The sequence below is a fragment of the Salvelinus namaycush genome, chromosome 22 (genome assembly GCF_016432855.1).
Source record: "Salvelinus namaycush isolate Seneca chromosome 22, SaNama_1.0, whole genome shotgun sequence".
NCBI classification, from domain to species: domain Eukaryota; kingdom Metazoa; phylum Chordata; class Actinopteri; order Salmoniformes; family Salmonidae; genus Salvelinus; species Salvelinus namaycush.
The window spans coordinates 28,579,315-28,602,848 of NC_052328.1; the positions used below are offsets into that span (position 1 = coordinate 28,579,315).

Here is a 23,534-nt window from a genome sequence, read left to right on the forward strand (position 1 = left end):
ATCCTAATGGTCACAGACCTCACTGTCTTTAACTCTCTTCCTGATTCTGTTTGAATCCACATGCCCACCTCAGTGGTAGATAACATCTATGGTGTTCTACGGTCTAGTTTGAACCTAGTACATTATAATTTCAATAGATTGTGTATTCATCGTCATCATCATATTTATTTTGTTACACTGCTCGTACATTTAATTTACACTCTAGATCATGATTGGTTACTGGCATTGGACATTTGACTATATACATGAGAGAAATAATATGAACATGTAAAAATCAAGAGACAAGGTGGAAAGGTGGATGGAACATAACTAATATAACAGATAGTGTATGTGGTGAAAATGAAAACAAACACAGCAGACTGTTTTCAGTAGTTTATTACACTAAAGGATAGAGGGGTCTTTCTGGGGTGGGTTAAGAGGTATGACAGAAGCATATTGGAGGCAGATAGATGATGTAACACAGGAGAGGGGAGTGTTCTGTCCTTCCAGTAAAAGGACTCAACCAAGGTCTTCTCAGTCAGTCACTATTGTGCTGCTGCCCTCTGCTGGAGAGGAAGTGAAACATTCAGTCACATTCTCCATTGTGACATTTCCACTAGATACAGATCTAGGATCAGTTTCCCCTCCTCCAACCCTAATCTTAATCTTGAGTGGGAAAAATTGAAATCTGACCCAAGATCAGTATCTAGGGGCAAATTCACCCTAAACCCAGGCACAGTCCACACTGTAATGTTATGGACACACATTGATAACAATGAGTTTAGCTGGTCACAATTTGATAACAACATTTTACATGCAGCAAAACAAATACACTGATAAAGATGTGTGTGGTTAAAGAGTGATGTTTACTACACATAGTAATGTAGTGTTGTCTGTATCTTTGTTGAGAGATCAGCATCATCTGGTACAACAGACAGAGGAGACACCAACACTGACCTGTGTGGTCACCTGTAGAGCTAGTGAGCTGTAGACCACATTATCATCTGGTTCTGCTGACTACAGAGGAGGAACAGGGAGAGAGGTGAACAGGGACACTTCTGTCATGATGGAGAGTACACTATAAAACACAGTTCTCAGTGAATTTAAAAGTGTAGACAGTTATAATTGTTATATGTCACATAAAGGTGATATATTAGGCCTACAGCTATAATGGTGACATAACCATGATTATATCAACACTGAGGAAACAATCACCTACTGTTGTTTCTGATAACATAATACTAGCTGAGGATAATCAGTAGAACAGCTTTACCTTGGTCTGTCCTTTTAGTTGGGCCTTGTGCTGGAGGATAACAGTGCTGTATGTGACATCATCATCAGCTTCAAGAAATGGATCCTGTTGGTAGAGAGACACAAATAACAAAAATGTATTGTTATATTGGTATAGTGTACATTTACCTATGCTTGTTCCAAGACAGAAAATTAGACTGGAAATACAATTATTTCCTAAACAGATGTACATTTGCCAAGGCTATGATGCTTTATGAGTAAAAGCAATAATGCTGTCTAAGAGTCGAGATGAGTGTAGCCATATGTTGACATTATCTTCTGTCCTGAACTGATCAGGCATCACATCACCATTGAGAGAGAGAGAAGCCCAGCTCACACTGGAGAGATGGAGGAGAAAGAGAGAGAGAGATGGAGGAGAAAGAGAGAGAGCGAGATGGAGGAGAAAGAGAGAGAGAGAGATGGGGGAGAAAGAGGGAGAGAGATGGAGGAGAAAGAGAGAGAGAGAGATGGAGGAGAAAGAGAGAGAGAGAGATGGGGGAGAAAGAGAGAGAGAGAGATGGGGGAGAAAGATATGGAGGAGAAAGAGAGAGCGAGAGATGGAGGAGAAAGAGAGAGATGGAGGAGAAAGAGAGAGATGGAGGAGAAAGAGAGAGATGGAGGAGAAAGAGAGAGATGGAGGAGAAAGAGAAAGAGAGAGATGGAGGAGAAAGAGAGAGATGGAGGAGAAAGAGAGAGAGAGATGGAGGAGAAAGAGAGAGAGAGATGGAGGAGAAAGAGAGAGAGAGATGGAGGAGAAAGAGAGAGAGATGGAGGAGAAAGAGAGAGAGAGATGGAGGAGAAAGACAGAGAGAGATGGAGGAGAAAGAGAGATATGGAGGAGAAAGAGAAAGAGAGAGATGGAGGAGAAAGAGAAAGAGAGAGAGAGAGAGAGATCCCCAGCTCACACTGCAGAGATGCCAAAAATACTTTCACCCTGCCACCAAACAGCAGTTGATTGCAAGCATTTCGCGAGACTGTGCCTCAAAAGCTAATGTCTACCTGGCCACTATTCAAACCTGGATTTGAACAGCGTTTATGACCAGGTCCACCTCTACAAAGCAGCAATCCCAACTTTTGCCAGGACCCTGAAGGACGTCACCCTCAACCGTACCCCCAGCAACTCATACAGGAGCAACAGAGCAACGGACACCCCGCCCAGACCAGCGAGACACCCTCCCAGACCTACAAGACCCCCTCCTGAAAGCTGCACTTAGAGAACTCATGCCAAGATGACCTACACCCAGACCACAGCAGCACCAGCCACACCCCAACCAGCTAAGACCACCCCAAGCAAAACCTGGCCACAACCTTTATAGGTAACCCCCATTTCAGACCTATGCCCCTTCTGCCCACCCCATGCCCCCCACCCCTGCGGCAAGGACCTCAACATGACAGCAGAACATAAGCCCAGGCCGTCAGCAGAGCAACAGCCCCAACCACCACTATTACACCCGCCCAAGCAACATCCTGCGACCAAAGAGGTACAGTTGAAGTTGGAAGTTTACATACACTTAGGTTGGAGTCATTAAAAATCGTTTTTCTACCTCTCCACAAATTTCTTGTTAACAAACTATAGTTTTGGCAAGTCGGTTAGGACATCTACTTTGTGCATGACACAAGTCATTTTTCCAACAATTGTTTACAGAGAGATTATTTCACTTACAAATCACTCTATTACAATTCCAGTGGGTCAGAAGTTTAAACACACTAAGTTGACTGTGCCTTTAAACAGCTTGGAAAATCCAGAAAATTATGTCTTGGATTATAAATTTCTGATAGGCTAATTGACATAATTTGAGTCAATTGGAGGTGTCCCTGTGGATGTATTTCAAGGCCTACCTTCAAACTCAGTGTCTCTCTGCTTGACATCATGGGAAAATCAAAATAAATCAGCCAGACCTCAGAAAAAAATTGTGGACCTCCACAAGTCTGGTTCATCCTTGGGAGAAATTTCCAAACGCCTGAAGGTACCATGTTCATCTGTGCAAACAATAGTACGTATGTATAAACACCATGGGACCACGCATACCGCTCAGGAAGGAGACGCGTTCTGTCTCCTAGAGATGAATGTACTTGGTGCGAAAAGTGCAGATCAATCCCAGAACAACAGCAAAGGACCTTGTGAAGATGCTGGAGGAAACAGGTACAAAAGTATCTATATCCACAGTAAAACGAGTCCTATATTGACATAACATGAAAGGCCACTAGACAATGTAGAAGCCACTGCTCCAAAACCGCCATAAAAAAACAGACTACGGTTTGGAACTGCACATGGGGACAAAGATCGTACTTTTTGGAGAAATGTCCTCTGGTTTGATGAAATAAAAATAGAACTGTTTGGCCATAATGACCATCGTTATGTTTGGAGGAAAAATGGGGTGGCTTGCAAGCCGAAGACACCATCCCAACCGTGAAGCACGGGGGTGGCAGCATCATGTTGTGGGGGGGATTTGCTGCAGGAGTGACTGGTGCACTTCACAAAATAGATGGCTTCATGAGGAATGAAAATTATGTGGATATTTTGAAGCAACATCTGAAGACGTTAGTCAGGAAGTTAAAGCTTGGTCGCAAATGGGTCTTCCAAATGGACAATGAGCCCAAGCATACTTCCAAAGTTGTGGCAAAATGGCTTAAGGACAACACAGTCAAGGTATTGGAGTGTCCATCACAAAGCCCTGACCTCAATCCTATAGAAAATGTGTGGGCAGATTTGAAAAAGCGTGTGCGAGCAAGTAGGCCTACAAACCTGACTCTGGAGGAATGGGCCAAAATTCACCCAACTTATTGTGGGAAGCTTGTGGAAGGCAACCCGAAACACTTGACCTAATGTCACGTCCTGACCATAGTTCTTATGTGTTTTGCTTGTTTAGTGTTGGTCAGGACGTGAGCTGGGTGGGAATTCTATGTTGTGTGTCTAGTTTGTCTGTTTCTGTGTCCAGCCTAATATGGTTCTCAATCAGAGGCAGCTGTCAATCGTTGTCCCTGATTGAGAATCATATATAGTTGGCTTGTTTTGTGTTGGGATTTTGTGGGTGATTGTTTCCTGTGTCAGTGTTTGTGCCACACGGGACTGTGACGGTTAGTTTGTTTTGTCATTTTGTATAGTGTCTTGTTTTGTGTTAATTAAATCATGGAAAATTACCACGCTGCACATTGGTCCTCAGATCCTTCTCGCCTCTCCTCGTCTGAGGAGGAGGACGACTTAGACTGCCGTTACAGAATCACCCACCAAACTCGGACCAAGCCGCGTGAGTACGGGCAGCAGCAGCAGCAGCGGCCCACTACACAGGAATCCTGGACATGGGAGGAAATTCTGGAGGGAAAAGGACACTGGGCTCACATTGGAGAATATCGGCGCTCTCGGGAAGAGATGGAGGCAGCTAAAGCCCAGGAGCGGTGGTATGAGGAGGCAGCACGGAAGCGTGGCTGGAAGCCCGTGAAGAAACCCCAAACATTTCTTGGGGGAGGCTAAAGGGTAGTGTGGCGAAGGCAGGTAAGAAACCTGCGCCCACTTCCCATGCTTACCGTGGAGAGCGGGAGTACGGGGAAACACCGTGTTATGCGGAAGAGCGCACGGTGTCTCCTGTACGTGTGCATAGCCCGGTGCGGGTTATTCCACCTCCCCGCACTGGCCGGGCTAGATTGAGCATTGAGCCAAGTGCCATGAAGCCGGCTCAACATATCTGGCCTCCAGTACGTCTACTCGGGCCGGTGTACATGGCACCAGCCTTACGCATGGTGTCCCCGGTTCGCCAACACAGCCCAGTGCGGGTTATTCCACCTCCCCGCACTGGACGGGCTACGGGGAGCATTCAACCAGGTAAGGTTGGGCAGGCTCGGTGCTCAAGGGAGCCAGTACGCCTGCACGGTCCGGTATATCCGGCGCCACCTTCCCGCCCCAGCCCAGTACCACCAGTGCCTACACCACGCACCAGGCTTCCAGTGCATCTCCAGAGCCCTGTTCCTCCTCCACGCACTCTCCCTGTGGTGCGTGTCTCCAGCCCAGTACCTCCAGTTCCGGCACCACGCACCAAGCCTCCTGTGCGTCTCCAGAGCCCCGTACGCACTGTTCCTTCTCCCCGCACTCGCCCTGAGGTGCGTGCCCTCAGTCTGGTACCTCCAGTTCCGGCACCACGCACCAGGCCTATAGTGCGCTTTGAGAATCCAGTGTGCCCTGTTCCTGCTCCCCGCACTAGCCTTGAGGTGCGTGTCTCCAGTCCGGTACCACCAGTTCCGGCACCACGTACCAGGCCTACTGTGCGCCTCAGCAGGTCAGAGTCGGTCGTCTGTCCAACGCCGCCTGCACTGCTCGTCTGCCCAGCGCCGTCTGCACTGCCTGCCTGCCAAGCGCCATCTGAGCCATCCGTCTGCCATGCGCCATCTGAGCCATCCGTCTGCCCAGCGCCATCTGAGCCATCCGTCTGCCCAGCGCCGTCTGAGCCATCCGTCTGCCCAGCGCCATCTGAGCCGCCCGTCTGTCCCGAGCCGTCAGAGCCGCCCATCTGTCCCGAGCCATCAGAGCCGTCCGTCAGTCAGGAGCCGCTAGAGCCGTCCGTCAGTCAGGAGCCGCCAGAGCCGCCAGCCAGTCAGGAGCCGTCCAGAGCCGCCAGCCAGTCAGGAGCCGCCAGAGCCGCCAGCCAGTCAGGAGCCGCCAGAGCCGCCAGCCAGTCAGGAGCTGCCAGAGCCGCAAGCCAGTCAGGAGCTGCCAGAGCCGCAAGCCAGGAGCCGCCAGAGCCTAATGGCAGCTCCAGACTGAATGGCAGCTCCGGACCGAATGGCAGCTCCGGACCGAATGGCAGCTCCGGACCGAATGGCAGCTCCGGACCGAGTGGCAGCTCCGGACCGAGTGGCAGCTCCGGACCGAGTGGCAGCTCATGACTGAAGGGCAGCTCATGACTGGCGGGCAGCTCATGACTGGAGGGCAGCTCATGACTGGAGGGCAGCTCATGACTGGAGGGCAGCTCATGACTGGAGGGCAGCTCATGACTGGAGGGCAGCTCATGACTGGAGGGCAGCTCATGACTGGAAGGCAGCTCATGACTGGAGGGCAGCTCATGACTGGAGGGCAGCTCATGACTGGAAGGCGGCTCTGGCAGCTCCTGACTGGCGGGCGGCTCTGGCGGCTCCTGACTGGCGGGCGGCGGTGCTGGTCAGGCGGCGCTGGGCAGGTAGGCAGCTCAGACGGCGCTGGGCAGGCAGGCAGCTCAGACGGCGCTGGGCAGGCAGGCAGCTCAGACGGCGCTGGGCAGGCAGGCAGCTCAGACTGCGCTGGGCAGGCAGGCAGCTCAGATGGCGCTGGGCAGGCAGCCGACTCTGACCTGCTGAGGCGCACAGTAGGCTTGGTGCGTGGTACCGGCACTGGAGGTACTGGGCTGGAGACACGCACCATAGGGAGAGTGCGTGGAGGAGGAACAGAGTTCTGGAGACGCACAGGAAGCCTGGTGCGTGGTGTAGGCACTGGTGGTACTGGGCTGGGGCGGGAAGGTGGCGCCGGATATACCGGACCGTGAAGGCGTGCAGAAGCTCTTAAGCACCGAGCCTTACCTGGTTTAATGCTCCCCGTAGCCGTGGAATAGCCCGCACTGGGCTGTGCTGGCGAACCGGGAACACCATACGTAAGGCTGGTGCCATGTACACCGGTCCGAGGAGACGCACTGGAGACCAGATGTGTTGAGCCGGCTTCATGGCACCTGGCTCGATGACCACTCTAGCCCGGCCGATACGTGGAGCTGGAATGTACCGCACCGGGCTAAGCACATGTACAGGAGACTCCGCGCGCTCTTCCGCACAACACGGTGTCTGTCCGTACTCTCGCTCTCCACGGTAAGCCCGGGAAGTTGGCGCAGGTCTCCTACCTGACTTCGCCACACTCCCCTTTAGCCCCCCCCCAAGAAATTTTTGGGTGAGCCTCTCGGGCTTCCAGCCGCTCTGCCTTGCTAGCGCCTCATAATGCCGCCTCTCCGCGTTTGCTGCCTCCAGCTCCGCTTTGGGACGGTGACACTCCTCTGGCTCTGCCCAGGGTCCTTTACCGTCCAGATTTCCTCCCATGTCCATTCCTCCTGGTACCGCTGCTGCTGTCGCTGCTGCCCATTGCTACGCTGCTCGGTCCGAGTTTGTTGGGTGGTTCTGTAACGGCAGCCTTCCCTCTCTTCATGAGAAGAGGAGGTGTAGCAGGGATCGGACCAAGACGCAGCGTAGCTCGTGTTCAACATGATTTTAATTACGAAAATACTGAACACTAAACAAATACAAAATAACAAATGTGGCTTACCAATACAGTCCTAGCTGGTGCATAGAAAACACAAAGACAGGAAACAACCACCCACAAATCCCCAACACAAAACAAGCCACCTATATATGATTCCCAATCAGGGACAACGATTGACAGCTGCCTCTGATTGAGAACCATATTAGGCCGAACACAGAAACAGACAAACTAGACACAACATAGAATGCCCACCCAGCTCACGTCCTGACCAACACTAAAACAAGCACAACACACAAGAACTATGGTCAGAACGTGACATTCTCCATCCTAGAGGGGGAGATCAACAATTTCCAGTCTCAGGGATGTGTACTAGTCTTTGGCAGCCTAAATGCCAGAACTCGACAAGAACCTGACACCCTCAGCACACAGGGGGACAAACACCTAACTGGAGGTGACAGCATTCCCTCCCCCATATGCCTCCCTAGACACAACTACGACAACATTACCAACAAAAATGCGGTACAACTCCTGCAGGTCTGTCTAACGCTGGGTATGTACATAGTCAGTGGTTGGCTTCGAGTTGACTCCTACGGTAGGTACACCTATAGCTCATCTCTTAGCAGTAGTACCGTAAACCACTGACCTCAACCCAGAGTCTCTTAGATTGTTCACAGTCAGTCCACTGAGACCCCTATCAGATCACAGCAAAATCACACTCCACTTGAACAGAGCTATGCTCAATCTTGAGGCATCAAAGCCAAAGGAACGGAATAATATTAAATGCTATAGATAGAAGGAACGTAGTGTGGAAATCTAACAAAAAACAATTAGTGAACAACAAATTCAATCCCTTCTAGACAATTTCCTGGACAAAATGTTTCACTGTAATAGTGAAGGTGTGAACTTGGCAGTAGAAAACCTAAACAGTATTTTTGACCTTTCAGCTTCCCTATCAAATCTAAAAATGTCAAGCAGACAACCTAAGAAAATTAACAACAATGACAAATGGTTTGATGAAGAATGCAAAAACCTAAGAAAGAAATTGAGATACCTATCCAACCAAAAACAGAAACCCAGAAAACCTGAGCCTACGCCTTCGCTACGGTGAATCACTAAAACAATACAGACATACACTATGGAAAAAGAAGGAACAGCACATCAGAAATCAGCTCAATGTAATTGAAGAATCCATAGAATCTAACCAATTCTGGGAAAATTGGAAACTCTGAACAAACAACAACACGAAGAGTTATCTATCCAAAACTGAGATGTATGGATAAACCACTTCTCCAATCTATTTGGCTCTGTAACAATGAACAAACAGCAAAAACATATACATGATCAAATATAAATCTTAGAATCCACTATTAAAGACTTCCAGAACCCACTGGATTCTCCAATTACTTTGAATTAACTACAGGACAAAATACAAACCCTCCAACCCAATAAGGCCTGCGGGGCTGATGGTATCCTAAATGAAATAATAAAATATACAGACCACAAATTCCAATTGGCTATACTTAAACTCTATAACATAATCCACAGCTCTGGCACATTCCCCAATATTTGGAAACAAGGACCAGTGGTGTAAAGTACTCAAGTAAAAATACTTTAAAGTACTTCTTAAGACTTATTTTTGGTATCTGTACTTTTCAACATATATATCATTCAATTGGCGAGGGCACTGGAACAGTCTGCAGCACCCGGCATCACCCTACTAGAATCTGAAGTCAAATGTCAACTGTTTCCTCTTGATCTGGTGCTTCTGTCCCAAACCAAGGAGGGCCTACAGCAGCACCTAGATCTTCTTCACGGATTCTGTCAGACCTGGGCCGTGATAGCAAATCTCATTTAGACAAAAAAGAACGGTCTTCCAAAAAAGGTCCAGTTGCCAGGACCAAAAAATACAAATTCAATCTAGACACCGTTGCCCTAGATCATACAAACTATACATACCTTGGCCTAAACATCAGAGCCACAGGTAACTTCCAGAAAGCTGTGGACGATCTGCGAGACAAGGCAAGAAGAGCCTTCTATACCATCAAAAGGAACATCACATTTTACATACCAATTTGGAGCTAGCTAAAAATACTTGAAACAGTTATAGAACCCATTGCCCTTTATGGTTGTGAGGTCTGGGGTCACCTCACCAACAAGAATTCACAAAATGGGACAACACCAAATTGAGACTCTGCATGCAGAATTCTGCAAAAATATCCTCAGTGTACAATGTAAAACAACAAATAATGTATGCAGAGCAAAATTAGGCCGAATCCCGCTAATGATCAAAATACAGAAAAGAGACGTTAATTCTACAACCACACAAAACGAAGCGATTCCCAAACCTTCCTAAACAAAGCCATCACCTACAGATAAATTATCTTCGAGAAGAGTTCCTTAAGCAAGCTAGTCCTGGAGCTCTGTTCACGAACACATAGGACCCCACAGAGCCCCAGGACAGCAACGAAATTAGACCCAACCAGATCATGAGAAAGCAAAAACATAATTACTTGACACATTGTTAAGAATTTACAAAAAAACTGAGCAAACTAGAATGCTATTTGGCCCTAAACAGAGAGTACACAGTGGCAGAATACCTGACCACTGTGACAGACCGAAAATTTTGGAAATCTTTAACTATGTATAGCCTTGCTATTGAGAAAGGCTGCCGGAAGCAGACCTGGCTCTCAAGAGAAGACAGGCTATGTGCACACTGCCCACAAAATGAGGTGGAAACTGAGTTGCACTTCCTAACCTCCTGCCAAATGTATGACCATATTAGAGACACATATTTCCCTCAGATTACACAGACCAATAAAGAATTCGAAAACAAATCCAATTTTGATAAACTCCCATATCTATTGGTTAAAATACCACAGTGTGTAATCACAGCAGCAAGATTTGTGAACTGTTGCCACAAGAAAAACCTATACAACCTATTTTTACGTATATTTATTTTGCCTTTTGTATTTTAACTCTCTGCACATTGCAACACTATATATAGACACAATATGACATCGGAAATGTATTTTGGAACTTTTGTGATTGTGATGTTTACTGTAAATGTTGTATTGTTATTTCACTTTGTTTACTATCACTTTGTTTACTATCACTTTGTTCACTTTGTTTACCACTTGCTTTGGCAATGTAAACATATGTTTCCCATGCCAAAAAAAAAAAAAAAAGTAATTTAATTGAGTTAGGAAAGAGAGAGAGAGAGATAGAGAGAGAGAGAACACCAGCTCACACTGCAGAAATCGAGGACAGAGAAAGAGAGAGAGAGAGAGAGAGAGAGAGAGAGAGAGAGAGAGAGAGAGAGAGAGAGATCACAACCCAAGATCCCCACAGACCAAGACCAGTTTATTCAGTTTGTACCTGCTGTGCTGTTTCTCTGGTGTGCGTCACTGTGCTGTATGTAATGTCCTGCTCAGGGTCAGCAGACTGAAAAGAAATAAATAGCAAAGAGAAACAGGCCTTGTCTATTTACCACCAGAACCACATTTTGTTTCAGATGTATGTGTAGTGTAGTGAATGTAGTGAACTGACAATTTCCTGTTATCTGTCTTTTTAACAGCATTTTTCAACATATTTGCACTATAAGAGATTGGGTTCCATTAGAATATGGGACCTTTTATGTCAACTCATTGATGATCAACTGAAGAGGTAACGAGTCAAATGGCAGATGATCCCAGATTAAGAACAGAAAAGCAGATGGTTGAAAAGAATAGAATAAAATAAGTGTATCCTACCACTGAGTTGTTAGTTGTCTGGTCCTTGGCCTTATTGTCCTCTGGAATAAAGAGAGGGAGATATCAACTACTTCTGAGTTTGTTATAGTACAATAATACCTCTGAATAGATTTCTTAAAGACAATTCCTCCAAATATTTTCTGTCATTCAAGATAAATCACAGGCAAGAAATATACTGTTGGTCACAATATTAATAAATTTAGTATTTTCTAAACTATTCTCCTTTTTTATATTCACATAAAATGACTACTTACTATGGTTTCTCCACATCTTCCATGTTACTAGGATACCAGCTGTCAGCACCACCAACATTCCCAGAGAGATGAGTAGGACTTTCACATCTATGGACCTGATGGATGGCATATAAAACATTAAATTAAAAATACAATTGAAATAGATCATTATTAATTGATAATTTGTGAAAATGTAATACCATGTTGTATGCACTGTTGGGATAAATGGAACAATTATTTATCTATTCACATGTGCAGAATTTTACCATGCAAATGAAGAGATATGATTATTATTGAGATTATGACTATTTTTTAAGTGTGCAACTTGTTCTCGCACATGAGTGGGAATAAGACCAACATTGCTGCTACTTTTCACAAGGCAACCACAGAGATTTTCTACCCAGGAGGACGTGATAACAGTCTCTATATGCATTTAGGGAGGGTGTTTGGTCATCTTTAACTGTTGTACTGTATGATGGAATTGTAATGTTTCTCTGTGTTCATTTTATCTAACAACATGTGGGATAATACAGCTGAAGGAGTGATAATAACCTCTGGTGGACTTCCTCCATGTTCCCCTCAGCTCCTTGACTTGTGTTGTCAGTCTGAACAGGCTCAGCAGTTGGAGAGGCAGAGGGTTGTTGAGAGGTTGGATCTTGGGTTGCTGTGAGGTAAAACAACAATATCATCAATGAAGTTAATGGTAAACCAGATAGTCAGGTTGTATAGCAACATCACATTCATAGTTAATATTACAATCAGTTCCAGATGATGCCAGTGGATAAAACAAAGTGAATCATATTGATCATAAAGTATGTGATTGATCTACTAACATGAGGTCATCTTAGAGGTTCTCTGTGTTGCAGTTGGTTGACTGACAGTGATGTGAACAGGCATCTCTAGTTCTCCCACTCTACACCAATACCAGTCAGTGTTTTCCATCTTCAGTCCACTCATAGTCACTGTTAAGGCTTTTCTGTTGTTGGCTTCACTAGTCCACTTTAATGTCACTGATGTTCCATGTAAAGTCCCAATATTCCCACTCACACAATCACCACCCATCCTGCACCACTTCATATCTCCAGAGTTACTATAGTAACAACGGACAGTGACACTCCCTCCTTCTACTCCAGTCACTTCCTGTTGTTCCACATAGAGTTCTGAAGTACCTGAACACAGAGGTAAGAAACAAGAATTCAGAGAAGAGAAAAGTGCTTTTACAACAGGCTCCTTCCAAGTTCCTTAAAGCTGCAGTCTGTGATTGATACATCTACTTTTTGTCTTTTAAATTCATAATAATTATATATAGCCATTGATTCTTGAAGAATGTAACTTGCACCACAATCTTAGTTCTGTTTCTCCATAATGACCCAAAACATAATCTTGTTTTATTCAGATGTTTGTAAACAATGTAATTATAAACAAACACTGTACAGCTTCAAAAAATTGCCAGTTCTTGCACCTACATGTACAATATACCTCTGTCTAGGAATTTCAGAGTAGTTACACATTTCTCATTTCATTTGTTGTAAATGGCTATTTATAATTGGGTCATTATTTAGCATTTGACATTGCAGGTTTACTGGACACTCCATAGGACATTGCTGAACACTATTCATTCTACTTTACTAGATACGAGCAGTGAAGGGATCTTACCTGGAGTGACAGATAGGTAGATCCATTGTATGCTGATATCTGGTCCTCCATTGATCTCCACAACACACCTGTAATTCCCATAGTCCCATGACTTCAGGTCAGTCATGGTCACAGTGAAGATTCTCTTGTTGATGTCATCAGAGATTGAGGTCTTACCACGGCTCTTAGGATGGTCAGTATCTACTACATAAGAACATACATCCCAACCTAATCCTTTACACCAGTATTTCACATGGTTGATGTGACTCAGATCATAGTGACATGGGAAGGTGATGGAGCCTCCTGTCTGCACAGACACATACCCCACTGTGGACACATCTACACAAAACACATTTAAATTAGAGTTAACATTTAATAGAATCTTTACAGAGGAAAAATGTAAAAATCACATCGCTCCAACACTTTTAAACAGCTTGTTCATGATTCTGATTGATTATACAGTGTTTAAAGTGATTTGACTCAGGTGACTTCACCCTTAATTCATAGAAATGTTACCCTTACCTGCTGAGACTCTGTAGAAGATGAGGAGAAAGAGGATGAGAAGGAGGGAGAGACGAAGAGCCATGTGAGAGTTAGAGTCTACCTGTTATGTTAAATGGTGCCTGAGCACAAATGTGTGTCAAGGATCAAGGCACCAGCGAGAACTACTACTTCCTAATGTTCACAGACCTCACTTTAACTCTCTTCCTGCTTCTGTTTGTGTGTACATGCCCCCATCAGTGGAAGATAGGAACTATTGCATCATATAGACTAGTTTAACCCCAAAATCATAGTCACTACAATATACACTGCTCAAAAAAATAAAGGGAACACTTAAACAACACAATGTAACTCCAAGTCAATCACACTTCTGTGAAATCAAACTGTCCACTTAGGAAGCAACACTGATTGACAATACATTTCACATGCTGTTGTACAAATGGAATAGACAAAAGGTGGAAATTATAGGCAATTAGCAAGACACCCCCAATAAAGGAGTGATTCTGCAGGTGGTGACCACAGACCACTTCTCAGTTCCTATGCTTCCTGGCTGATGTTTTGGTCACTTTTGAATGCTGGCGGTGCTTTCACTCTAGTGGTAGCATGAGACGGAGTCTACAACCCACACAAGTGGCTCAGGTAGTGCAGCTCATCCAGGATGGCACATCAATGCGAGCTGTGGCAAGAAGGTTTGCTGTGTCTGTCAGCGTAGTGTCCAGAGCATGGAGGCGCTACCAGGAGACAGGCCAGTACATCAGGAGACGTGGAGGAGGCCGTAGGAGGGCAACAACCCAGCAGCAGGACCGCTACCTCCGCCTCTGTGCAAGGAGGAGCACTGCCAGAGCCCTGCAAAATGACCTCCAGCAGGCCACAAATGTGCATGTGTCTGCTCAAACGGTCAGAAACAGACTCCATGAGGGTGGTATGAGGGCCCAACGTCCACAGGTGGGGGTTGTGCTTATAGCCCAACACCGTGCAGGACATTTGGCATTTGCCAGAGAACACCAAGATTGGCAAATTCGCCACTGGCGCCCTGTGCTCTTCACAGATGAAAGCAGGTTCACACTGAGCACATGAGCACATGTGACAGACATGACAGAGTCTGGAGACGCCGTGGAGAACGTTCTGCTGCCTGCAACATCCTCCAGCATGACCGGTTTGGCGGTGGGTCAGTCATGGTGTGGGGTGGCATTTCTTTGTGGGGCCGCACAGCCCTCCATGTGCTCGCCAGAGGTAGCCTGACTGCCATTAGGTACCGAGATGAGATCCTCAGAGCCCTTGTGAGACCATATGCTGACACATGCACATTTGTGGCCTGCTGGAGGTCATTTTGCAGGGCTCTGGCAGTGCTCCTCCTTGCACAAAGGCGTAGGTAGCGGTCCTGCTGCTGGGTTGTTGCCCTCCTACGGCCTCCTCCACGTCTCCTGATGTACTGGCCTGTCTCCTGGTAGCGCCTCCATGCTCTGGACACTACGCTGACAGACACAGCAAACCTTGCCACAGCTCGCATTGATGTGCCATCCTGGATGAGCTGCACTACCTGAGCCACTTGTGAGGGTTGTAGACTCCGTCTCATGCTACCACTAGAGTGAAAGCACCGCCAGCATTCAAAAGTGACCAAAACATCAGCGAGGAAGCATAGGAACTGAGAAGTGGTCTGTGGTCACCACCTGCAGAATCACTCCTTTATTGGGGGTGTCTTGCTAATTGCCTATAATTTCCACCTTTTGTCTATTCCATTTGCACAACAGCATGGGAAATGTATTGTCAATCAGTGTTGCTTCCTAAATGGACAGTTTGATTTCACAGAAGTGTGATTGACTTGGAGTTACATTGTGTTGTTTAAGTGTTCCCTTTATTTTTTTGAGCAGTGTATTTCAGCTTCCAGCTTTCTCTAAGGGCTCTTTGGGACCTAGAGTCACTCTATCATGTTACTCTCTACTGGAACATAGAGGCCACTAATGATTATCAAGATTCAATAATTGGGCGACATGCACCACATTTCCATTGGCAAAAATCTATATTTCAGTATATAAGAAACTATATCATGAATGTCTATGCTAGATTTGAGGGGTCATGTGCTACTGAGAAGTAGTGATGGGTACTAGACCAAGACCTCCACAGACTTTCACTTTAAACCAAGTTCATGTTTCAGGATTCTCCAGACCACAACCCAGTCTGATGTGATTTTACGTTCAACAAGAACACACTCTGTCTCTCTCTACCTTCTATACAGGAAATGATGGTGCCTGATGCTGTTGTTAACCATCACAAGAATATCTTTGTTGATGAAGCAGGCTTCAACCTGGCTAAAAGTTGTTGCCGTGGGTGGAATATCATCGGCCAACGGGAAACCGTCCAAGTGCCTGGACAACGTAGTGAAACATCTCCATGTGTGCAGCTACCTCTGAAGATGGTGTGGAGGACGTAGGCCATTACTTGGATCTTACAACGCTGCACACCTTATTGTGTTTCGTAATGAAATTGAGCAGACCTATCAAGGTGAAGGGGACACCTATGTCATTGTGTGGGACAATGTCAGGTTCCACCATGCAGAGGTTGTTCAGGCATGGTTTCTGTCCCATCCCCAGTTTGTGACCCTATACCTGCCCCCATACTCTCCTTTCCTCAGCCCTATTGAGGATTATTTTCAGCATGGAGGTGGAAGGTGTACGGTCACCATCCCCATGAGAGTGCCACCCTCCTTCTGGCCATGGAGGAGGCAGGCTACGACATCAATTCAGAACAATGTCTTCATTGATCACACCTTTATTTACACATTGGATATTATGGAAAGGTAAAGATTTTCTGTCAATTTTGTTGGGTAATGTAAGTGTATTGCAAAATGGGAAAACAGTGTAATCTACTGTAATTTACAGTACTGTAGCATATTACTTTCAGGACTTCTAAGGGTGATTTGAAAGACATATCTTGCATTGTTTGCTATTGGATTAACTGGTAGTTAAAATGACTAAATTCATTATGTTGAGTTTTTGTGATTAAACCAATGTCCTCAGTACATTTCACAAAAAACGTATATTTTGAGTCAGTGGTTGTGTGGTTAGAGATGTTGACAATCCAAATGTCGCACAATGACAGGTTATGAATGAAAGACTGGCTGCATTACAAGGGTGACCAGTTTGGAGTTTTGAACTAAGAGTTGTGAAAATGTACCACATTCTTTCGAAAATAGCACCAAAAATAGGTCACTAATGATTACACAAAGAAATGTATAGAATTGAGATGGCATGAGCTACAGAGATGGAGTGATGACAGCGTTCCACTTAGAGATGAACCCTGGTCATAGACGCAGCTCAAAACCACAGATGCCCTCCAACCTAAACTGTTAAAGTTAGCTCAGGAAGCTGCTGTACCACAAGGCTGCAGGTTTCTGGTAAACTAACTCATGCTATGACATCTTGTTAAACACTTGTTGTCTCCAACACAGCAAATAACTTTGATATATCAGAATGTCAGGTTTTCTTTCACAGAATTTGGTAACAGATGATCTTGAGAACAGTAAAACATGTCTATTAGAAAGTAAATTAAATATTCAACTAAAGCCGGAGAAGGTGAAGAAGATAAAGACATATACCGCAATGAAAAATGTGCAAATGCTAAATACATCTAGTTTCTATTCATCCTGTTTCACCTCAGAGTCGGGTTGCCCTGAACTTCACCACAGCAATGATGTTGCACAGGAAGAAGAGCACTGCATTAACAGTTTTCTGAAGGTAGAAGAATGTTCTCTCCCATCTGTAGAAGAACAACACTGCTTTGAGGACATGATACTCTGCAAATGTCAATCAGACATATTTATTTGTAGAATGAGGCATAAAGGGGACAATTCAATAAAACAACACAATTCATTAATCCAATAATTGAAATATAATAAATTACCTTTTTGCTTGTTGAGTACCGGTTAAAGAGGTGGTAGTGTACACTTACCCCTGGGCTCCATGGTGTGTGTGGTTGACTGGGGCCTGAGAGGTGGAAGAGGAGACAGCAGGATCTAAAGTTGTGGGTGAGGTCAGACAGATGTCTTGAGTGGTCTGCTTGTCTGTCAAGGTGCACCAGTTTCCGTATGTAATTTATTAGTGTTGAAGTGACACAATTTCAGCGTGATATATCAATGTTTTAAATTAACAAAATGACTTCAGTTGGATTCTGTGAATTTGAAAGACTCATTCCACTATTTTTGGTTATAACTGGTCTCTCATTACTTACTAATGATGGTGTCAGTCTGTGTTGTGGTCAGTTGATTAAAAGTGGAGATGATGATGGTGGAAGAGGGGGTAGGGGTGGTGGAGGAAGCAGGTGTGGTACTCTGTGTTGTGGTCAGTTGATTGACAGTGATATGAAGAGGCATCTGTAGGTCTCCTCTGGAACACCAGTACCAGCCAGTATCTCCCATTTTCAATCCATTCAGAGTCACTGTTAAAATGTGTCTGTTGTTGTGATCAATGGTCTGCTGTGATGTCACTGATGTTCCATCTAAAATCCCTGAATATCTCCCCACCAAGGGGACAGAGTAGATACCCATCTTACACCACAACCACTTCTTAACCACAGTGTTACTATAGTAACAACGGACAGTGACACTCCCTCCTTCTACTCCAGTCACTTCCTGTTGGTCCGCATAGAGTTCTGGAGTACCTGAACACAGAGGTACAGACACAAATTCACCAAAGGAGAAGAAACGCATGTCAAATCATGTACCCTGAGTGTACAAAACATTAAGAACACCTGCTCTTTCTATGACATAGACTGACCAGGTGAATCCAGGTGAAAGATACAATAATTTATTGATGTCACTAGTTAAATCCACTTCAATCAGTGTAGATGAAGAAGAGGAGACAGGTTAAAGGATTTTTAAGCCTTGAGACATTTGAGACATGGATTGTGTATCGGCAAGACAAAAGATTAGTGCTTTTGAACAGGGTATGGTAGCAGGTGCCAGGCGCACCGGTTTGAGTGTGTCAAGAACTGCAACGCAGCTTGGTTTTTCACAATCAAAAGTTTCCCGTGTGTATCAAGAAAGGTCCACCACCCAAAGTTTATCCAGCCAACTTGACACACTGTGGAAATCGTTAGAGTCAACATGAGCCAGCATCTCTGTGGAATGCAACTCAACATTAGGAAGGTGTTCGTAATGTTTTGTACCCTCAGTGTATACGAACCCTAGATTGCTGAAACTATGTATTGGTCAATGAGAGGCTTTGAAGCAACTGTCTGCCATATTGGTACTCCTCAGAAGGAGCGGTCTTCAACAGGAATGAATGGAATTCTACAGTGTTTCTACTTAATGTCTCAAAGATAATTAATACATGTATTTAAAGACACACTCCAGCTATTTTTTAACATTTCCTGTTGAGTAATAAAATCCCATGTACACTTAAGGGTAAAAAATAGGTTTTGAGCAAAATAGTGTTTTTAGTTTCAAGGTTTTGGTCTAATGGGAATCTGTGACGTCATCGGCCACACCCTTGTGGGAACAATAGAGGAACGATGGACAACAAAAGAGGAACGATGGACAACAAAAGAGGAAAGGTCCATCCCCCACTTGTGCCATGTCATGAGGATACCTGGACCACCTATTGAGATGTGATAAATGAGGTGAAAAGGTGACTGGAACGAGACTTTACGTATTTCTCTGTTGTAGTGAGGACAGAAATATTAGTACTCTCAAGAAATTTGATTTAAAATGTTTTTAAATGTTTTTTACTCCCATGTTTGTAAACATGCTTAAAACTATTATTGTGAAAGCTTGGATGGTCACTCTTTGCATCCATAGCTCTGTCTATGAATTTTAGTGGTTACATTTATCCAGGCTCATCCCTCATTACCTGTTCCTGGTAGATAGCTTTTGAACTCTCTTTCTTATTGGACTTAAAGCAATAAGGCAGAAGGGGGTGTGGTATATGGCCAATATACCACGGCTAAGGGATGTTCTTTGCACGACGCAACGCAGAGAGACTGGATACAGCCCTTAGCTGTAGTATATTGGCCATTGTGGTGGCATATTTCTGCTTTACCAAATGAGGAGAGTTACAAACTACACACCAGTCAGAGTTATACTTAAACTACATCTTTAATAATAATAAGCTTTGCAATAGTATTTGACTTTCAACAATTCACTATTTCTAATGAACCGTTGAGAAGTACCAACAGAAAAGTACAAAGATCTTTTATAGCCAAGATACACCCCTCTCAACTTACACTGACGAATCACAGATCTTAGGAAGAGTTCACAAAGAAAGACTTTGTAACATTCGCTATAACATTCGCTATAAATTATCGTTCAGTTTGGTCCCTCAGACGAGGTTCTAATCTTGTTCCTGGTACTTCATAGTACAAAAACACCAACTCATCCAATGGCATATATCAATTATCAACTCTAGATACTCCCATCTCAAGTAAACCCCCTCTTGACCCCACTCCTGAACAAGCTCACTGAGGGGATTGAGCCTCTAGGTCATACACTATCCCAGGATAAGTGTAAGATTAGAGAGGACACACAATGTTTCCAGACACTGCCATACACCTCCCCCCAATGGGAAAAGGAGGGAGTGACTGGCGCACTGACATTGTGGAGACAAGTAATTGGTTCCCCATTAATCACGCCATCCCTTCACATGGTTTAAGAATAGGTAAAGACACATTCACATATGAAGACAATGTTCCATTTTGTACTCTTCCCTTTCTGATATTCTGCATAACACCAGGGACATGTGAAAGACAAGCCTGACCTCTCCCCTCTCTGTGCCCCAAGTGACTGAGCCCTACCTGAGGGAAAAGTGCAACTGCCAACACTATAGTCCAAAGGGATACATTCTAATGACAAGTATCTCACATAAGCATATTATGCAAATAAAACATCTTAATTATCTATGTTACCCAACTAATTCTGATTCATCCGCCACACCATATACCACAAACCCTTCAGGTGCCTTATTGCTATTTAAAACTGGTTACCAACGTATTTAGAGCAGTAAAAATACATGTTTTGTCATACCCGTGGTATATGGTATGATATACCATGGCTGTCAGCCAATCAGCATTCAGGGTGGGAACATCCAAGTTTATATTAATTAATTTACCGCATGGTGATGGCACCATGGAATGCCACAACTGCGTCCCACCAAAACAGGCTGACATTTTAGGCTCTTTCCAAACAGCTCTACACTAAAAGGGCATTAACATAATTTTCACAATTTCACAGTATTAGTCCAAAGTGTGGAACCACAGTGTATAAAACACAGGAAAATCACGTTTTGGGCCTTTAAGGTGTCTGTAATAGAATATACTTGGCAAAAATGTTTGTAGACATTACTAAATGCATTTCTATATCTTCAGATAATGGCAGTGCAGTTGTTTCAAAACAGTGCCCCCTGTCAGTCATCTAGTGTTTATTCATCTCCTGTGGGCAGATTCCGCCTTTTACTTCTGTGTTACTGAGATGAAGAGTTTATCAGAGGAGGATGGTGGCAGGAGCTATAGAAGGTTGGTCTCATTGTAATGGCTGGAATGGAATAAATGGAATGGAGCCAAACATGTGGTTTCCATTTGTTTGATACTGTTCCATTTATAACATTGTCCTCCTATAGCTCCTCCCTCCAGCCTCCTTTGGTGTTTATATATAACAGGATATAGGAGGATAGCAGCAGTGCACTGAACCATGAGACTTTATGACTTCATAAAAACATTTTACGCTTATCTGAGAGTCTAGCGAAGATGAGGAGGAGGAGGGAGAGATGAGGAGCCATGTGTGGTTTGTGTTTCTGTGTGGTACAAACTGTACACAAATGTATGTGTCAAGGCCGAGGCACCGACGACGATGATTCCTATACACATCACTGTCTGTACCCCTCTTTCTGCTTCTGTTTAAGTGAACATGACCCTGATTGGCTGGTAACAATACATTCTGTGGATCAGTCAATACAATTGATACGATTTGATTTATTCAAAAAAAAAAAATTACATTTTTTATTTATGTACTTTTTCCCCAATAAAGTTAGACCAATATCTCCACAGACCAGACCAAAAATCAGCTTCAAAGTAAACCAATGATTAGACCTACCACGATCCAGTCTATGTGATTTTAAGGTGGTTAGACAAAATCCAGATATGAAGCCTCTCTGTCTTAAAAGACTAAAAAGGTATAGAAAAAGAAACAATAAACGTTGTCTGTGTCGAGGAAATAAACCCTGGTCATAGACACATCTCAAAACCACATTGTCCTGTAAGGTAGTTCATCAGCAGTAGCTCAGGAAGCTGCTGTACCACAAGACTACAGGTTTCAGGTTAACTCATTGCATTACATGTTGATAAAAGACAGCTTAGCTAAACTGTAGGGTTGGATGGCCCTGCAGTACTAGAGTGGAGGCAGCGGCTGGTGTGGAGTTACTATTGGTTTACTTGACAAAAAGTTAATTTTAGACGGTACTCATATGTCTTATGCCCTAAACGCTACATGCCTCTGCATTAACGGTTCATTGCCAGGTCTCTCTTGGAAAATATATATTATCTCAATGAAAAAAACCTGTATAAATAAAGGTAAAATAGATTTTTTTTAATTGCTGCATTCACGTGCTATCGGAGTTCTGTGGAATTCCTAGTTCCGGAATTACAACGGAAACTGAAAAAAAGTTGTTGTCCGAGTTGATGAGTTGTGACGTTTCAGCGCTGACCTTTGACCTTTTCAACCAAAAGATGACAACAAATCCGTTTTTGACCAATACAGCCTCATCAGTATGTATAATGTAGCTAGTTTAACCATATTGTCAATGTTAACTTCTTGACGCTAGGGGCCAGAATTTTTTACTTTTTTTAAAAAAAAATAACGTTCCCAAGGTAAACGGACTATTTCTCAGGCCCAGATCGTAGAATATGCATACAATTTACAGATTAGGATAGAAAACACTCCAACGTTTCCAAAACTGTCAAGATATTGTCTGTGAGTATAACAAAACTGATTTTGCAGGCGAAAACCTGAGGAAATCCAACCCGGAAGTGATTTTTTATTTTTATCCCTGTTTCATTGCCTGCCCCTCTTCCATTTAAAGGGGTATCAGCCAGATTCATTTTCCAATGGCTTCCTCAGGCTGTGACCAGGCTTTAGACATAGTTTCAGGCTTTTATTTTGAAAAATGAGCGATGAGCGAGTCAGGTGTCCTTTGATTAGTTCCTGCGCGCGAGAGGGGTAGCTCGACATTGTCTTTCTCTCTTTTATTGAATAGGTTACCGTCCGGTTGAAATATTATTGATTATGTATGTTAAAAACAACCTGAGGATTGATTATAAAAAACGTTTGACATGTTTCTACGAACATTACGGATACCTTTTGGAATTTTCGTCCGCCTTTCAGGAACGGAATGAGGCTGTGGTTTTCTGAACATAACGCGCAACCCAAATGGCGTTTTTTTGTTATAAAACTAATATTTATCGAACAAAAAGAACATTTATTGTGTAACTGGGAGTCTCGTGAGTACAACCATCCGAAGAGTATCAAAGGTAAGCGATTAATTGTATTGCTTTTCTGACTTTCGTGACCAAGCTAATTTAAGGCTAACTGTTCTAGCATTGATTGATACACTCACAAACGCTTGGATTGCTGTCGCTGTAAAGCATATTTCCAAAATCTGACACGATAGGCGGATTAAAACTTCTTGTCAATAGGGGGAGCTGTTAGCATTATTTTTTTCTTGGTGTTTACAAATTAAACTGCCTCGTACTCAATTCTTGCTCGTACAATATGCATATTATTATTTCTATTGGATAGAAAACACTCTCTAGTTTCTAAAACCGTTTGAATTATGTCTGTAAGTGAAACAGAACTCGACTTAGAGCAATTTCCCTATGTAGAGTTGAGATTGCTGATTTTTCCAAAACTGTTCTGAGGTCTGTGTATTAATATGCCTGTCCTCTATTGGTTGAGAT

The 23,534-nt window shown here is 44.0% G+C and overlaps 1 protein-coding gene and 1 long non-coding RNA gene across 3 annotated transcripts; both read right to left on the reverse strand.

Moving 5' to 3' along the window:
• Positions 1-440: 440 nt before the first annotated feature.
• Positions 441-1,319, reverse strand: LOC120017783. 2 transcript variants are annotated; one of them, XR_005472144.1, is made up of 3 exons: positions 1,253-1,319; positions 937-996; positions 441-542 (listed from the first exon to the last, which is right to left on the reverse strand). It is a non-coding gene; the product is annotated as an uncharacterized LOC120017783 (long non-coding RNA). The 2 variants fall into 2 exon arrangements; XR_005472143.1 differs by having other exon boundaries at positions 441-545.
• A 9,789-nt stretch (positions 1,320-11,108) lies between these two features.
• Positions 11,109-13,680, reverse strand: LOC120017822 (polymeric immunoglobulin receptor-like). Its single transcript, XM_038960791.1, has 7 exons — positions 13,611-13,680; positions 13,116-13,421; positions 12,293-12,628; positions 12,012-12,123; positions 11,481-11,575; positions 11,227-11,267; positions 11,109-11,132 (listed from the first exon to the last, which is right to left on the reverse strand). The coding sequence occupies exons 1-7, from the start codon at positions 13,678-13,680 to the stop codon at positions 11,109-11,111; spliced, it is 984 nt and encodes a 327-aa protein (XP_038816719.1).
• Between the last annotated feature and the right edge of the window lie 9,854 nt (positions 13,681-23,534).